The 17,904-nt window shown below is 42.2% G+C and overlaps 1 protein-coding gene and 1 long non-coding RNA gene across 3 annotated transcripts in view; one reads left to right on the top strand and one right to left on the bottom strand.

Annotated features, from left to right (window-relative positions):
* The window catches only part of LOC127382568 (uncharacterized), a 175,770-nt gene extending 165,348 nt beyond the window's left edge, over positions 1–10,422 (bottom strand). The window contains exon 1 of the long non-coding RNA XR_007888989.1: positions 10,362–10,422. This is a non-coding gene — a long non-coding RNA (uncharacterized LOC127382568). The remainder of the gene's footprint in view (positions 1–10,361) is intronic.
* MAP3K5 (mitogen-activated protein kinase kinase kinase 5) overlaps positions 1–17,904 on the top strand; it is a 94,710-nt gene that overhangs the window by 58,735 nt on the left and 18,071 nt on the right. For both annotated transcript variants that reach the window (XM_051614349.1, XM_051614348.1), the window contains exons 12-18: positions 1,797–1,846; positions 6,799–6,894; positions 9,292–9,373; positions 11,891–12,024; positions 15,111–15,238; positions 16,058–16,194; positions 16,843–16,948. In XM_051614349.1, coding sequence (XP_051470309.1) covers positions 1,797–1,846; positions 6,799–6,894; positions 9,292–9,373; positions 11,891–12,024; positions 15,111–15,238; positions 16,058–16,194; positions 16,843–16,948 — 733 coding nt within the window. The remainder of the gene's footprint in view (positions 1–1,796; positions 1,847–6,798; positions 6,895–9,291; positions 9,374–11,890; positions 12,025–15,110; positions 15,239–16,057; positions 16,195–16,842; positions 16,949–17,904) is intronic.

Below are 17,904 nucleotides of genomic sequence, written 5' to 3'. Positions count from 1 at the left end.
TAAAAGAAGCATGAATCTATGAGACATTAGTTACACATAGATGACAAGTAAAACCCACAATACTTAACCTTCTTGCTATGCTTCTTGAGCATTTCTGCTTGTTGGGGTGTATATTTTAACTTATTTAGACTTTAGATTATTCCCAGTAGTGGGAACTGGACAAGTATCAAGAGCTAAAATCTGAAGATAGTTTCCAAGCATGGAAAATTGGCAAGTGGCAGAGTATATGGAGGGAGGAGTAAAAGACAGTGCAGATACACCCTCCATATTAGCAGTGGGATGGAGCTGGTGATCTTTCTTCTTGCAAGAGAACCAGGCAACTTGAATAGAAGTTTCAGAAATACTTTGTGTTAGCATCAGCTAGCACCCCCACCTCAACATGCAATCCCACCTTTTCTAAACAGCAGGCTGTTCTCCTGTCCCTGTACCCCACTGGAGAAACCCTTCTCCCTATGTAGTATTGAAGAGATGCTGGAGGTACTGCTTTGTACTTTACAATTACAGTAGCGTGAAGCCTGTGCTTCAAGGATGTTTGCTTGTATTATTGGTATGCTGTGTTAGGCATGTTATATTATCATGACAACCTTCAGTGTGATTTGAGCAGGCAGGAAAGAATTACAGAGGAGGAGAATATTTATGTACAAAGCCTTACAGAAAGCTGTTATAGCTGGGAGAATGGCTTTCTCTGTCATGCACATTGTGCAGCTGTTTTAGCAGTGTATCTGTTCTGACCTTTGTATATTTCACTATTCATGGCATGTTTTATAAGCTATGCTTTTCCTTACTACTTCTTTTGGAATACATTTGGTTATGTTTGTGTTTGACACTATGCCCTTATGCTATGAATTACCTGTCAGCAAGAAATGTGTCCATGCCTTTTGATTGCTCAAGTCACTAAAATGCCAAATGAAATTAAACTCTAGAAAGTGAATATGTTGCTCATTGTGGTGGGATTCAAGGTTGCCTACACTTTGAGGTGGTGCTGTTCTACCTTTTCCTGAAAGGAGAATGTTAGAAGATACAAAAGGCTTCTGTTTCCCACTGTGAGGTTTTATTAGAACATAAGCATAGAGCATTATGACTGTCTACAGAGAGAACTCAGTTCTGCTGAATGTAACAGATGTAAATTTAAAAGAGCTTAAAATAAGTACGGCCTGGATGTTTGTTTGTTTTTTCTCAGGGTGGCTTCTTTCTTCTGGCAGCCCTTGGGGGTTCTTACTTCTCTCCTCTGACCTCCTAGGGAAGTAGTCTCCTCCCTGTTTCTTTGGACGCTTGGCCTTCAGATTTCCTCCTTCTCTGAGTGCTTCGTCCTACTTCTCGAGAATTTCCCACTTTGCTCTCCAGTGTCAGACCTCCTGCTTGTGGCTCTCTTGGCCTGGTCTTCCCTCACCCAGGAGCACTGAACATGCAGAGCAGGCTCTTGTTATTCTCAGAGGTGGGATTTTCCCCTCACCCACTTTCCAGAGGGCCACATGTGGCCCCAAGTTCAGCGTCCAGACCAGACTTACCCTCACAGCCCTTCTGATCTGCTGGTTTGCATGCTTTCTAAAATGATATATTGTGTTTGCAGAGTAAACTGTGAAGGAACAAACCAAGCAAAACTTCTGTCTAGAACTTGTGCTGCTTTGGGTTTGGATTAAAAAAAAAACCAACGCATTGAAAAATCATTGTTAAAAGGTAGTAGCTGTTGTAATTCCAGTGCTTCTCTTGCCATCTTTTGAGTTTCAAGCTAGGAGATGTGCTTACTGGCACTTGGTTCATAACATGGAATGGTTTATTTATTTGTTTATTTACAGAAGGGTATCCACGAGTGGAACTTCTGTGCTGCTTCTATCAGGGGAGTAAGGTAAGTTGATTCCCTTTCATGTTTCCAAATTAAAAGAGTAGTTGAATATTGTGTTGAGCTCCTGTTACTACCTTGGGGGAATAACAGACACAGAATTGGTGCAGAGTATTGCAAGTACTGGCAGAGGTGCCCAGCTCTAAGTGAAGCCCTTGTAGTCTTGTTCTGGATTCAGAAATGACCACTTGCAAGTTCATTACATAAGACCTGGCAAACATAGCCCATTGAATTAAAGAACTAGTATTTTTTGAAAGTTGGTAGTCACTTACTTTATGCTAATTCAGATTGAACTAAAATAATTTTGAGTGTTTCATATCATTTTACCTGAGTTCTGTCACATCTAGGAGCTGCCAGGTGCACAGAATCTGTAAGCCAGAAAGTAACATGTGGATGTAGAGCAGGGGAATGTGAGGAGCTGACAAGATCAGGATATCCCACAATATCCCAATTGCTCACCTGTTGTTCGGTTTTTGTGTGTGTACATTTGGGTTTGTATTTGTTGTTTCTGTGTCTGTTTATGCGTATGGCAGCAAAACTGTTTCAAAGAAGGTCCACAGGGAGAGGAGTCTCTCAACTTGGGTTGTAGCAAGGCTACAAAGTGAAAACAAAACACCCCAGCAACCCCTGACTTCCCAGTTATTCTTGTGGAGTAGGTTAACATGGGTTAATAAATCACAGAAGCAGGAATGACATGTGCAACACTGGCTTGACTGGATTAGAAGAGAGAGATGTTATACCTTCAAGGCCACCTTTCTTTTCTCCAGCACACTTCCCTCTTTGGGATGGGGCTTGTGAGAAAATGACAAAGGAGGAAACTTTGTCAAGTGTTTGCTTGATTTCAGCAGGATGTTTTCAGTCTACCAGGGAAAATTCTTTGCTGGATTATGTGCCATATTGTCAGTAGAGAGCAGCCAAATCTGAGCTAGTGGGTCTCCTGTGCTGGCCCAGGTTGGATGTAGAGTGCACCCTGTTTGGCAGGGTCCGGCCTTGCAGTTTGTATCTTCTGATAGCGAGAAAGTAGTGTTCTGCCTCTCCTGTGACCACTTTGGGTCAGTTCTTCCTCTTAGTTTCTTTTTTTTTATTTTTTCCCCTACGATTTGTCAATACTTTGGCATCCTACAACTTTCTACTTTGGTGTTTGCTTTTAGTGTAATTAAAAAAAAAAAAGTCCAGAAAACTTATTCTTTTAACAGTATAGCTCTGTTCTAGTAATAAGTGTTCCATACCCATAAAACTCTTTCTATGTCTGCAGAACATTGGAATACAGATGGATGATTCTTTTTCGTTCCAAAAAGTAACTTAGAAAACCCCAATCTATCAATAGGCACAGAAATTCACTCCTGTGGGATTTGATTTATTTTTTGCAAGAATTGCAATGACACACTTAGTTCAGTCTAGTTTGGGTTTTGGTTACAGTATTTGTGTGTTTCTAAAAAAAGACAAAGTATTTATTTATTGTCCTTTCTTTTTTCCTTTCCATCCCCCTTATTAAACCACACTGTGGTCAGTGCTATTTCTGGTGCGCCCACCTGGATTTGTTCTTTAAACTGTCAATTGTCATTTAATTTGTCAATTACATTTCCAATCTGTTCCTCTGGACAGATGTCCAAGACAACTTAGAAGACTTTACAGTGAGCCAAGAGTCACTGTGAATTCTTAGTAAACTGTGGCTGCCTCCTTGAGGAGCTGCAGTGGGAAATCTTTATCTTATGCAAATATAAAACTGAATAAGCCTTTTTTTTTTCCTGCTTCTTCCAAATGTATGCAAGTTTCTGATCACTTAATTTTTCAGTGTTTTTGAGGGGTTTTTCTCCCTGGTTATATAAATGCAGGTATTCTTTGGCATGGGATAGCCTTCAGAACCAGACCTGCTTCTAATTTATTTTTGAATCAAGACCATATTTGGCTCTTTTTAAGCTCTAGACTTAAAGCAGTCCAGGAAAGGGGAGTTCCAGCTTTAGGAGGATCCTCAGCCTTTCATGGCTAGTAAGAGCCAGCTTGAGAAGTGCAGCCTTAACATACAAGGCAGGTCTTTGTACGTGATCTTGGAGGCTTCTTCAACAAAGACCTCCATAAATATTTACTGTGTTGCATAAGGAGACAGCAGGTCTGAAGAGACAGCTAACAGAGAAATGGCTGATGGTTTTGGTAAATACTTCAGAAAGTGACTGAGGGATCACTTTTTCTGTGTGCTATATGTCAGCTGATGTAATTAGCATCTTATTTCCTGAGTTATAGTAGAGCTCAGCTCTCAAGAATTGCAAAGGGACTGAAAAAGCGTAGAGAGAGTTCTCTGAGCAGCACAGTGCTAAATCACACTCGGTGCAGGCAGTATAGTCATTTGCTTTGGCTTAGTAAACTAATTGATTAACGATTTGTGTGCCGATGTAAGTAACTGCTTTTGTCATACGTTTCCTTGACCTCCTAAACACAAATGTTTATTATTGAATTGGGCCAAAAAGTACCATCAGCCTTAAAGGCTTCATCAGAGCTTTTGGAACACAGCTGCTCCCCCAGGGTGCTTTGCAGCTTAGGTTACCCAGAAAAGCCCCTCGTGTTCTGCACAGCTGACATCAGATGAGCAAGAAGGGTACCCAAATTATTCTTCCAGTTTTTAAAAATAAAAAATAAAGTAGCAGGCTGGAGTTGCTAGACTACAAGTTGGCTTTTTCTCAGTGTTTAGGAGAAGACCTGGATCATGAAATGAGTGCAGTTTTGCAGTTTCTGTGGGAGGGTGCCCCACAGGTCACGCTGGTGAATCTACTGTTAGAAATGGTGAAAAAGTTGGATTCAGGTTTGCATCCAGTTTTCTTCATAGCTTGAGAATTGATAAGGATCTTCATCCTCCATCCCGAGTTCTTGGAGCTTGGAATCTCTTCAGACTACATCATTAGGAGAGTAGGAGCTGTCTATACTGCTATGCTTCTAGCAAACAGACACAAGTTTCATGGAGCTGCTTTTCCATGGTTGCTACCAGTGCTTTACTGTTTTATCTGCTGCTTCATCTGGAAGTACTAGCAAGCAACAGTTCCAGCATTTGCAGTGTTTCTGGCTGACCAAGGGGAGTTTTGGATGCACATGAGCTGGGCACAAGGCCATGCTGCATCATGCTTCCCCTTTGTCTTTGAAGTTTTGCAAATTCAGCCCCAATTCTGCTGTGGTGGAAGTCAGTGGGTGCTGTGTGTGCTGGGCATGTCAGGATGAGGCATTTCCTCTGTACAAGTCTCTTTAACTTGGTATTTTTTCGTCTTCCTTTTTTCACAACTTTTTTTTTTCAGGAAGGAAAGCAACATATAAGCCCTGTAAATGATCACTTAAAGGCCTTAAATATTTATGGACTTGCCTGCCCTCTGTGTACATTCCACATTCTTACCTTTTATTCACTGCTGTGTTAGTCAGTGGGGTCAGTGCATATCAGGTTTAAGCTGACAGTTTAATCTGTAAGATATTTGAACTCAGCTGGAACTTGAAATAAATGAGTAATTCTTTTAGTATCAGTTACTCCATATCTGGAGAGTGTAACTATATTCTTGAAAAACTTGAATTAAAAGTTAGTTTCTAAACTGGGGACAGTGACTGTCTTCCCAGATGTGGTTATTACTTAGCACTTAGGAATTTTTCCTAATGTAAAAATAAATGAGTTGCCATACCCAAAGACTAATATTCTTAAAATGAAGCTTGCCGTTCTCATAAGTAGCTTTATGAAAAGCAGGCCCTTCAGCCTGTCTAAAGAGCCATTTTCTTTCCTAAAGTTACAGGGCTCTGCAACAGAGGAATCATAAAAGGAAGCAGGGATCAGACAACAGTAGACACCTAGTAAAATTATTTCCTGGTATTTAAAGAAAAACTGGTGTTAATATAATCATCAATTCTTTGGCACAACACAGACTACCATTCTACTTTATTGCACTGTAAATTAATGAAAAACGTGGCTTTCTTGATCAATCTCAAGTAGATTGATTTCACAAGGACTGTGGATTTTGTCCGGTGTCCTAAGAATTTTAGTAAGGACACTCAATTTGTCTTAGTTTATCAAATACTACGTTATATTATATAGTAAGCTCTCTGGCCATCTTTTTTTTCCCCTTCTAATATAGTGACAATCAATTGCACTGCATCAGTTTGACACCTGGCACTCAGATGTGACAAAGTTACAGAAAGGACTATTTTAAATAATGCTTAGTATTTTCTATAAGGAACACAACAATGAAATGCATATAGAAAAGTTCTGGTGAATGAGCATCTTTGCAAGAGCTGCAGCCTGCTTGGGGTAGAAAACTGACCAGAGTTTGCACGTCGTCTTCGTTTCTGTTGAGACATCTGTGTGTCCAAAAGGAAATGGCCTGTGTACTTCTTCATCGTCTTTGTTCTCCTGTTATAGCAGATAAAACCAAAACTGAAGAAAGGCATGAGTGGTCATGGGTGGTAAAGCAATTCACCTCATTTTTTGGCTGTGACTTAATTTTAAATATTTTTCCAAAATACTATCGATATACTAGTTCACAAGGAACCTGTCAGAATGTTTTTGTGTTCAGGATTGAGCTGTGACCAACCTCAAAAGTGGGAAGAAATAATGATTTTTGTTCCAAGCCCAGCTTCCTAATGTAATCCTGAAAGAGTGTTTCATCCTGGCTGCAGGAGTGGAAATCAAGGGCCTTACCTACATGTACTGAAGACAAAAATGACTCAGGTCAATGGAAATAGTCCTGTCAGCCTCTGCTCCTGCTCTTCCTTGGGCACTGTGTAGACTGGGGGCCAAGCTGACGGAAGCAACCAGCGGAGTGGGAACTTTAAAGGATAGAGAAGTGTAGCTTGACAGTGAGCAAAAGCTGTATCAGCTGAGGTTGATTCTGCTGGTTTCCTGTATGAAATGGGTGGCTTTGCATGGTTTGGCAGGGCTGGTGGTCATCTCAGTGCATCCCCCAATAACGTGCTCTGCTTGGCTGCTCTTTCAGCATTTCCAAGTTTGAAGAGCGGTGCTGTTTCCTCTACGTGCTGCACAACTCGGACGACTTTCAAATCTATTTCTGCACAGAACTTCATTGCAGAAGGTGTGTCACTGTTGTTATTTCAGAAGAAAGCCAACAGCCTATGGTGGGGTGGATGGTGTCTGCATGCACAACAGGGACTGGCTGTTCAGAACTATGGTGAAAGTTGATCTGAGCATCCTCAGTGATCACCGCCTTTCATGCCAAAGCTTAATGCTGCAGTACCCTGGAGATGTATGAGGTTGGAAAGGTCAAAGTGCAAGCTCAGACAGACATTAGAAACAAATATGAGTGCCAATTTTACTACCTTTTTTACACATTTTGTGGGATTATTTTTGTAATACTAATCCTATTAAGACTTACTGCAAGTGTTTGTTGAACCCCAGTCCAACAAAGCATCCTAAAATTAAAATGGACTTTCTAAAGTGGGAACATTTGGGGTTACAACAAAGTCTGGTCAAGATTCCTCTTTTACTGTAACTAAAATTTGATTTGCAATTACAAAGAAGCATGCTTGATTTCCCTTATATTAGCATCATGTTTACATAAGTAAGATTGTAGCAGGATCCCTACCAAAAACGTGGCAAGGCGTGTCTCAGATTCTCTAAGTTGTGTTTCTACTCCATGAGTTTGAGGACTGTAGTCTTGAATTGATCCAGAAGGCATTCCAAGAGGAAATCTCATGTCCATTTGTGCTAAAAAAGCCTGCAACTTTGCAAAAATCACAGCAGCATTCTGTGTTATTGACTGTGGCCACATCCTGACCTAATCCCTAGCTTGTCTGCTCGTCTATTCAGCTTTAGAATGTTCTTTTACCATGCTCAGTCCCCTTCATATCTGAGCACTTTGTAGATGAGCAAGCAATGCCTTACCATGACAAGGTCTTTGCATTTGTATTCTTTCAGAGGAAGAAGTCATATAACAGAATCTTAGGGGTTGGAAGGGACGTGGAAAGACCATCCAGTCCGACCCCCCTGCCAGAGCAGGATCACCCAGAGCACATCACACAGGAACGTGTCCAGGCGGGCTGGAATGTCTCCAGCCAAGGAGACTCCACAACCTCTCTGGGCAGCCTGTCCCAGGGCTCTGTCACTCTCACAGGAAAGAAGTTTTTTCTGATGTTTATGTGGAACCTCCTGTGTTCCAGTTTGCACCCACTGCCCCTTGTCCTGTCACTGGACATCACTGAACAAAGCCTGGCTCTGTCCTAACACTGCCCTTAATGTATTTGTAAACACTGATGAGGTCACCCCTTAGTCTCCTCCAAGCTCAAGAGACCCAGCTCCCTCAGCCTTTCCTCATCAGGGAGATGTTCCACTCCCTTCATCATCTCTGTGTCTCTGCGCTGGGCTCTTTCAAGCAGTTCCCTGTCCTCCTTGAACTGAGGGGCCCAGGACTGGACACAATATTCCAGATGTGGCCTCACCAAGGGAGAATAGAGGGGGAGGAGAACCTCCCTTGACCTACTAACCACCCATTTCTAATGCACCCCAGGATGCTATTGGCCTTCTTGGCCACAAGGGCACATTGCTGGCTCATGGTCATCCTCCTGTCTACCAGGACCCCCAGGTCCCTTTACCCTACCCTGCTCTCCAGCAGGTCAGCCCCCAGCCTGTACTGGTCCATGAGGTTGTTCTTCCCCAGCTGCAAGACTCTGCACTTGCCCTTGTTGAATTTCATCAAGTTTCTCCCCGCCCAACTCTCCAGCCTGTCCAGGTCTCCCTGAATGGCAGCACAGCCTTCTGGTGTGTCAGCCACTCCTCCCAGTTTAGTGTCATCAGCAAACTTGCTGAGGGCACACTCTGTTCCCTCATCCAGGCCACTGATGAAAATATTGAACAATACCGGTCCCAGTACCCACCCCTGAGGGACTCCATTGGATACAGGCCTCCAACTAGATTCTGTCCCATTGACCACAACTCTGACTTCTTCCTTTCAGCCAGTTCACAGTCCACCTCACTACCTGATCATCAAGACCACTATGTCATAGTATATTTTTTAAATGGCAAGTTGTAAAACAGACCCCTTTTTTATTCAGCAAAAACTTGAAGCTAAATTTCCTGCACTGCAAAAGCTCCTTCAAGTCTGGCCAAGACTTCTAGGCAATTCTCACAAGGCTTCATTGCTTTCATTGGACATAAAGAAATGGTGGTTTAGGATGAGAGTTTCACCTGATACATGGATTTTGAAATATGAGTTCTGTTAACACTTTCAGACATGACAGATGTCTTGCATGTGTAATAGGAGTATGTAAAAAGTAGGGAAAATACAGACTCTGACTGTTAGTTCTCAATGCAGACTTTTTTTTCTTTTTGCCAACAAATAAACTTTTACACTGAGTTTGTACGTACTGTATTTAAGCCCTACTTTGGTTCATTCATTATCTCAGAGGGAGTTGTTCTCTTTGTCCCCATACTGTCTCACCTGTATTTGCTTTTCTTTTCATCTCCCTTTTAACAGGTTTTTTGACATGGTCAACAGTATCACTGAAGAAATAGGGAAGACGACAGAGGAAGGGGAATGTGATGGAGATTCTCTAGAGGTATTTTTACTTCCTCACTCAACATACAAAGGGTTTTGGGGTTCTCATGCAGCATTTCACAGAAGGAAGTAAGGTACCAGTTTTCTCTCTGGAAGAAGTTCAGCAAGTTATTGTTCGCAAAATTTTCTCTTCTACTGTTTATAAATTAAGGATTCTTTTAAATGGTCCTCATGTAGTTTTAATAGCCAGCATAGCTAAATCTCTCAGTAAACTTGCTTAAAAGGGTACTCAACTTGGAAATCCTCCAGCTGTGCTTATTACAGAGTGACTCTTGTAACAGCTACTTCAGAGCATAAGCATAGCCAGGCAGCATCAGCATCTGTTTTAAAGACTAAATTTTAAAGACTGTTTGTTGTCTGATCTGTGCACCACTGGAATAATGTACACTGACATGATTGTCAGTCATCTGCACAACAAATAAAGGCTATAACTGTGGCAGGGGAGAGTTTGTCCTTGCCAGGTCCTGTCTGTAGGTGAGCACAGCCACGGACAGCAAACTGCAACCAGATGCTGCTGCTGCTGAGAGTCTGTCTATACCCCTTGCTCCCCCTGGAGCTTGGGGTGCCCTGTTGCTGCTGCCATCCCCTAGCTGAGGTACCTGAGGTGCAGCATGCCTGGGTGTGCCACTGCACCCGGCATTCTCACCTTGGCTTCTGCACATACACAAAGCTGAAAAGGGAGTGCAGAGCCAGCGGGTACAATGCAATACTTGGGGCGTTTAGGCTTTCTTTTAGGTGGCAGGGAACACAGAATCACAGAGCGGTAGGGGTTGGAAGGGACCTCTGGAGATCACAGAATGGTGGGGGTTGGAAGGGACCTGGAGAAGATAATCTAATCCAACCCCCTTGCTAGAGACGTTTACACAGACATATCCAGGCGGGTTTGGAATGTCTCCAGGGATGGAGACTCCACAGCCTCCCTGGGCAGCCTGTCCCAGGGCTCTGTCACCCTCAGAGTAAAGGAGGAGTTTCTTGTGTTTGGGTTCAACCTCCTGTGCTCCAGTTTGTGCCCATTGCCCCTTGTCCTGTCCCTGGACACCCCTGAGCAGAGTCTGGCCCCATCCTCCTGACACCCCTGTAGATATTGACCAGCACTGATCAGATCCCCCCTCAGCCTCCTTGTCTCTCAGCTGAGCAGCCCCAGCTCTCCCAGCCTTTCCTCACAGGCAGATGCTCCAGTCCCTTCAGCATCTCAGTGCCCTGTGCTGGGCTCTCTCCAGCAGCTCCTTGTCCTTCTTGAATGGGGGAGCCCAGACCTGCACACAGGGCTCCAGGGGAGGCCTCACCAGGGGAGAACCTCCCTGACCTGCTGGACACTCTCTTCTTGATGCCCCCCAGGATGGCACTGGCCTCTTGGCTGTGAGGGCACATTGCTGGCTCACGGGAACAGGATATGATACCTAAGGCCGTGTCCTATCACATGAAAACCTTGTGTCCTGAAGCTCTAGTGACATCCAGAACCGAGGGAGTCAGTGCTAGGTAATGAGTACAGCCCTTTGTCCCAGTTCTGATGTTGGCATTCTGCAGTACATCTGAAATAGGAGATGGGGCAAATAAACCAGTCGAGCAACTTGTGGTTTCCTTATAGTGCCCTATAATGAGAACCTTAGGGTGCCTAATTTGTTTATTTCAGCAAAAGAAAAGCAGTGGTTGAGTTGATTACAGTGGGTAAGTATTTTTACAGGGAAAATGACTGTGCTAATGGTCTCTTTTAATCTATTGAAGAAAAACAAAATTAAATACAAGGACACCAAATAATTTTGAATTAAGAGACATGAATTCACCATGAAAGTAATTAATTGTTGAAACAAAGTAGTAAATTAAATAGTGGATTCTCTCTTTATTCAAAGAACAGTCTTTATTTAGAAGAAAAGAAGAAATACCTTACCTAGGCATGAGCTGGGCTTACCATGGGAGTGAGGGTGTGAAATTACATGTCTGTGTTACACAAGAGGCCAGGTCAGATAATCTGCCTGGTGACTGTTTCTTGACTGGCCTTTTAAACTCTTGAAATTCAAATTCAGCCGAAACCAGTCCTGACTCACCTCCAGCGGCAAACTCTGCTGGCTGACCTCGCACGGGCAAAGTTGAGGCGGTGCTGTTTTTGGAAGGTGTGGTCAGGTCAGGAGAGCATCTGTGGCCAGGAAGCATATCCCGCCTTGCTCTGATGTCTGCGGCTGGTGCAGAGGGCCCTCTGTCGTCTTCTCGTTATCACAGCGCCTGCCAGCAGTGTTGCAGGTGCTGTTGAATAAGACACAATTGTCACTTGTATGGAACGGATAAAAGCTCCCTGTGCTTTTCACCCCTTGCCCTAGGAGCCAGTGCTTCCTGTTCAGTCAGGGGAGAAATGCAGGCATGTCTGCACGGTGTCCTGGTTGTCCTCTTGAAGGGCTTTTCTTTCCTTCCCCATAGCCTGCAGAAGGCAACTCACATCCTAGATGCCTTAGTTATGAGGAGGGCATCAGATGGAATAAATCCCCATATCCCACTGTTTAATGTCACCTCCTTTGCTTTGCAGTATGATTATGAATATGATGAGAATGGCGAGCGAGTCGTGCTGGGGAAAGGCACCTATGGCATTGTGTATGCAGGGCGAGATCTGAGCAACCAAGTCAGGATTGCTATCAAAGAAATCCCCGAGAGAGACAGCAGGTATAGTACCTGGGGTTGATTCCAAATCTTGTGCCTTCTGTAACTTCATCTCTAACGTGGTCAGCCAGCCTGCTGATCAGGGGGTACCTCTTCTGCAAAGCTGCCAAGAGCTTACCTCTCTGTGGTATGTAAAGGTGTTTCCTCTCTGTGACTAGCTGCAGGATAGATGTTGGTCACAGCTGAGAATTTAGATGTTTGCTGGTTTTGGTATTAGTAGTTCATAGTACTTTCTCTTTCCAACAGAAATGTTGTTGAACTGCAGAACACCTAATGATAAGCCCTGTCTACCTAGACATGCTCAGGCATGTCCTCAGAAAAGAACCATTGAAACTCATTATTTGTGGAGTCCTTTAAAATTCTGGGCCTGAATTGCTGATAAAGACATTTTCTTTTCCTGTTTATGTGTCATTTATTGTGAAGTCCCTTAACGTTAGAATAAGTCATGTAGACTGATATTTTTGTCCATGATTTTTTAATGCTCCTTTTCCACAAGTGGTGGTTTTACCCTCTGGGACATGGATTGTAGATGGAAGTGAGAATAGCAGCCACTCTGGTGGGGTAGAATAGCTTCTGGAATTAACTGTTTTGAATACTAGCACCCTCTTTAAGATGACTGCTATGGAGGATGAGTAAAACCAACTTCCTTCCTGATTATTGCTTTGTAGATTGAGCACTGCACAAACAAGGACGTAGTTATTTCCTCCTGCAGAGGAAATGCAGTGAACTAAAATATGGGAAAACCTGCTGAAGGACTATCTTTCTTCTCCTATACACATTTTATAAGAATTGTCGATGTAAAAAGTTTCAGGTTCAATGTGCAAAGCATACTGGAAAAGAGGTTATTAGGAAGCTGTTAGTCTTTCATCTAGACTTTCAAAAATACTTACAGGCTTCCAGGACAAATTTCAACTATTATTCTTTTAGTAGCAAACTAAAAAAAGCATATAATTTCTGATCAAGTATAATCTGATCTTTTAGCACTTGGAAAGAAATCTGTAGAAAGAAAAGGAGTAATCTCTGAAGTTCATTGTTAACATTTCAAAGAAAAAATGACCATCTTTTGGATTTGTAACAAATAAACTTGATAGTGAGTGCACGGCCAGAAATACAGTAGTTTCTGTGCAAAAAGCAGTGAGTCTTCAATACTGCTAGATGTTAAATATAAGCTGCTGAATAGTCTACTTAGTTGTCAGGGAGCATTAGCCTATGGAGACACATTCTGAAGGAAAAGGAATAATTCCTGCAGTGATGTTGCCCTTAAATGCATTTGCAGGACTACAGCAGAGTACCAGTGGCCATATCCACTTCACAAGTTACAGTAAAATCATGCTCGGTAGATGAGATCTAGCTTTCTAAGATTTAGAATTTTGCTTGCTTTCTACCGTTTAAAGTCTCCTAATTAAATTCTAAAATAATAATTGCTTCATCCCACTGGAAAAAAATGTTATGGCTTTATTTTGTTTGCTAAATTATTTTAGTTGCTTGAGACTCAATTAACTGTGCAGTTTAAAACTGCATGGGAAAGAATTATAATGGTCTTGCAGTTGCTGCTCTGAATGTTAATAGATCTCAGGAATATAATCTCTGATTTTTGCATTTCCAAATGATTAACAGTGTAGACAGAATCTCTGTAGGCCTGTGAGGGAGAGGCAAGCCAAAATTCAAACTGTTTTTTAGTGAACAGACTTGGAGTTGCATAATCACACTTCTCATTAACCAAATACTTGCCTTGTTTTCTGCAGCAGTTGTTTTCCAGAGGGATTTTCAGATCCCCACTTTTTTTTTTTCTTTTTCCCCCCTCCACTTCTTTAAGAGTTCAGCCTCCACTTGTTGCTTGATTCTGTTTGGGTGAGCTGATAACTACCTGCCCCCAAAGGCCATGGAGCTCACATGCACTTTTCCCCTAGCAACTTCAGTGGCATTTGTGCTGTGATTGCCTTCCTGGCACTGGCTGGGTCCAGGGAGAGGCAACGGCTGGACTGGAGGCAGTAGGAAGCTACCCTTCCTTCCCCTCACCCCAAAGAAATACATTAATTACAATTTTTCTGCCAGTTCATTAGTGGATGAGAATGCACCAGTATTAGTGTGAAGTCTGTGCTGATAGCAACCTACTGAAGGTGGAGGTGGCAGTGAAACTGCTCCTCTGGTGACAAGCAGCTGCACTGTTGGATTTGAGTTGTATTTAGCCCTCCCTCAGTGTAAACATCTGCACGTCTTCCACTTGCTTAGGACTCTGCAGCTTTGTCTCATGTCTGTTCTGCCAGATCGAGGTCTGTATCCTTCATCTCTCTCAGCTACCCTGTAAGTCTGGGCTGCAGATGGTAGTGCTTCAGTGAAAACAGCCACCAGACTCCCAGCACATTGTCCACCTTTTGCCAGACAGCATCTGGAATCTGGCAGCTGACCTGCTTCCAACTCTCCCATGGCTGGAAGAAAAGCCTTAGGGCTGGCCCAGGGAGCACATCAGCTGCTGGAGGCTGGTTGTGTTCCACTCTGGAGCAGGATCTGGACTCCAGAAACCTCGACAAAAAGACTGCTAAAAAGCTTAATTCTCTGGAAAATATTTTACCATGGACAGGATTACATTTGATGGAATTGTTTTTGTCATTTCTCCTGAACATCTTCCCATGAAATGATTCCTTCTTTTCCTACTCTGGTAGCTGCCACTCTTGCTTTCAGCTAAAACTCCTACTTTAATTTAAAAAATTTAAATGGTGGTTTGTTTTCATTATTGAGGTGGTTTTAATGGTACACTAACTTTATTATTTACTAGTTCACTTTGGCATTAGGCTGAATCAAACCCCTTTCCCAGCTGTTCAGTTGCTTTGAGTTAGGTTGGAGAGTTTGTTTTCCACAAACTTTGTTTTGGTCAGTCTGTCAATGTACATGTATAAAGCTCTGTGTGTGTATACACAGTATTACATATATTTGATATTTATTTTGCATAAGTATAGTCTCGCAGACTGCTTTGGGTTGGAAGGGACACTAAAGGTTATCTAGTTCTAACCCCTCTGCTGTGGCCACAGCAAACAGAAGACTTTCTTCCCAAAGGTCAATATTGAATAAACTGCTTTTTTTCTTTCCAGGTACTCCCAGCCCCTGCATGAAGAAATAGCTTTGCATAAGCATCTCAAACATAAGAACATCGTCCAGTATTTAGGTTCTCTGAGTGAGAATGGCTTCATTAAGATATTCATGGAACAAGTGCCAGGGGGTAAGTTGTGGGGGAGACTGGTTTGGCAGTTGGTGGGTTTGTTTTTTAAACATTCTAAACGCAGAAAAACCAACAGTACTGCAGCAAGGTATCTTTCATGCAAATGTAATATTCTTTAACGTCTCTCCCCTAAACTAATGTGGAAAGCAGTGTCTTCCAAGTGCTTGAGTCCTCTCATTCAGTATTTAGCCAGGATGTGCTCCAGGTACAGCCCAGCTCGGAGCTATGGCAGGCGAGCTCCTCGTACCTACAGGTCAGAGATGATCTGGGGCCATCCTGCTAGAGAGGCTGTAGCTGGTCTCAGGTGGCTGAGCCCTCCTCAGGTGCCCAGCACAAGAGAGAGGCAGTTGGTGATGGTTACTGCAGCCAGATGCAACAAAAGTCCCATTACTGGAGCTTAGCTTTTCAAGCAGGGGTGGAATTGGTGCATGTACAAAGAGATGCAGATGCACATCTTTCCTTTTTCACTCTTTTACAACGTTACTCTGGGGAAACTTCTTTCCAGGAATAGTAGAAAGCTGAGCAGGTTGGCCAAGTGGGTTCTGATCTGCCTGCCTGAGGAAGCTTATGCTTTTGTGCTGCAGCTGAGGCCACTGGAGATACTGAGACTCTCTTCTGAGTTAACTCAGGCTGTTGATGATGCAAGTAACCTGGAGAGGCCTGTGGTTATAGAATAGGTGGCTACACTTGGTATAGGGTTAATGTTTAGTGTTGGTTTGTGGTTTTTTTGTTGTTTGTGTTGTGGGTTTTTTCCTTCAGAGAAGAAGGCAGAATTTAATTTGATTTTTACTCTCACTTGTTTGCTCTCCAAAATTACAGGCAGCCTTTCTGCTCTTCTACGATCAAAATGGGGACCATTAAAAAATAATGAGCAGACCATTGGCTTTTACACCAAGCAGATTCTTGAAGGATTAAAATACCTCCATGATAATCAAATAGTGCATCGAGATATAAAGGTAAGAATTTGCGGGGAATTTACTTGGTAGTGTTGTGTAGCTGCACAACCATTTATTTGTCTTCTCATTAAAAAAAATATTTTCTGAAAGTTCTTCACTGTCACATACCTTCTCTGCTGTTCTAACTGTGAGTTAGGTAAGTGAACCATTCTTGATTTGAATCTGCACCAGCAAAATGTGTGGAGTATTGTTTTTGTTTTAGAAGAACTGACATTTAGCAACTTAAGATGAGATAAAGTAGGTATTTTTAATTTATATTTTTGATGATCAAACATTCATAAAAGCTTATTAGAAGTTAAGAAGATTGTGGATGGTATATTTTCAGGTCCTTTTCCAAGGAGATTGCAAGTGAAGAAGCTGCCTTTCAAAAAAACCCCAAAACCCAACAAAACAAAAAAGCCTTTTTCATTCTCTTAGTGTTCTTTAAGTTAATTCCTGTAGGGAGGGAGGTTCACTTTGAGGTGAGGTTTCTGATGATAGGGTTACATAAGGAAGGAAGGCTATTGATTCGTCTCTCACTTGACCTCTTAAGAGCCTTAGGAGAGGTACTTGTTACTAAGGAGTGCATTGTAGAAACAGGCTGTGCAAGAAGTCTTAGATGAAGAGTCAGCGGAGAAAAATAACTGCTCTGAATGTTCTGTTCCTCAGGGTGATAACGTGCTTATCAACACATACAGTGGAGTGTTGAAGATTTCAGATTTTGGAACTTCCAAGAGACTTGCAGGAATCAACCCCTGTACTGAAACTTTCACTGGTATGTTGCCATAGGAGACTCTTTCCTCACTTGAACTGTGCCTGTAGGGTCAGAATCCACAGCTGCTGAACTTTCATTGACTTCAATATAAATGGTTGCTGCAAGAATAACTTTTTGAATACTTAAATCTTAAGATACATACTGTGCTTGCATGCACTGCTTAGAGAGAATGCTGTTTTGGACGTTCCACTTCAGATGTGAAGTCCTCTACAACAGAAAAGCTGTGTCTTCCCTACCTTGCACCTGCGCCTGTCCCTTCTGTGCACGTGGCTTTTTCATCTTGCTGAGCAGAGGCTCACTTTTGTCATTTGTTCATGACTGGCTTGGATGTCCTGGCTTCATCTCCAGAGTTGCTTTTTTCTACAGAGCCTGTAATTAACTTGTCTTCATTCTGCTTAATAATTTGATTTGTATGTTAAGTCATGTAGTGGCACTGCATGAAATAATTAGGCAAAACGAGAAGTGACTGTTATTTTAATTCCATCCTATGATTTTCTATTTCTGCTCTAAATGGAACAGAATGCAGAATGATGTGTGAGGTTGATTCCCTTACTTCAGAAGAAGTGTTCATATCACCTGCTGGTTTAGGTTCAGATTTTGACTTCCTTTTCCTCTTTGGATGCAATTCAGTGATCTGCCTTATTTTAATCTTAATCTATAATTCAGTGAATAAAAACTGTCTGATCCAAAGCTCATTGAAACTTTTTAATGACATTGACTTTGAAAAATGATATAATCAGATCAGTAGATGATACCAGATGCTTTTAGCACAAGTAAAATTTTGAATAATATTCTGAGTTTCATATAGACTGGCTATGGAAATTTTTTGAATTTTAAATAATAAAGAGTATTTTTTAACTCTCCCAATATTGTTCATTCTTCGGTGATTTTGTTCCTCTTGTCCTTTAACTATCTATTTGCATAATTAGTGCACCTAAGTAAAAAAAATGAGTATG

This window comes from Apus apus, chromosome 3, assembly GCF_020740795.1.
Source record: "Apus apus isolate bApuApu2 chromosome 3, bApuApu2.pri.cur, whole genome shotgun sequence".
Taxonomy (NCBI): Eukaryota; Metazoa; Chordata; class Aves; order Apodiformes; family Apodidae; genus Apus; species Apus apus.
This window is presented reverse-complemented; position numbering and strand designations above follow the sequence as displayed.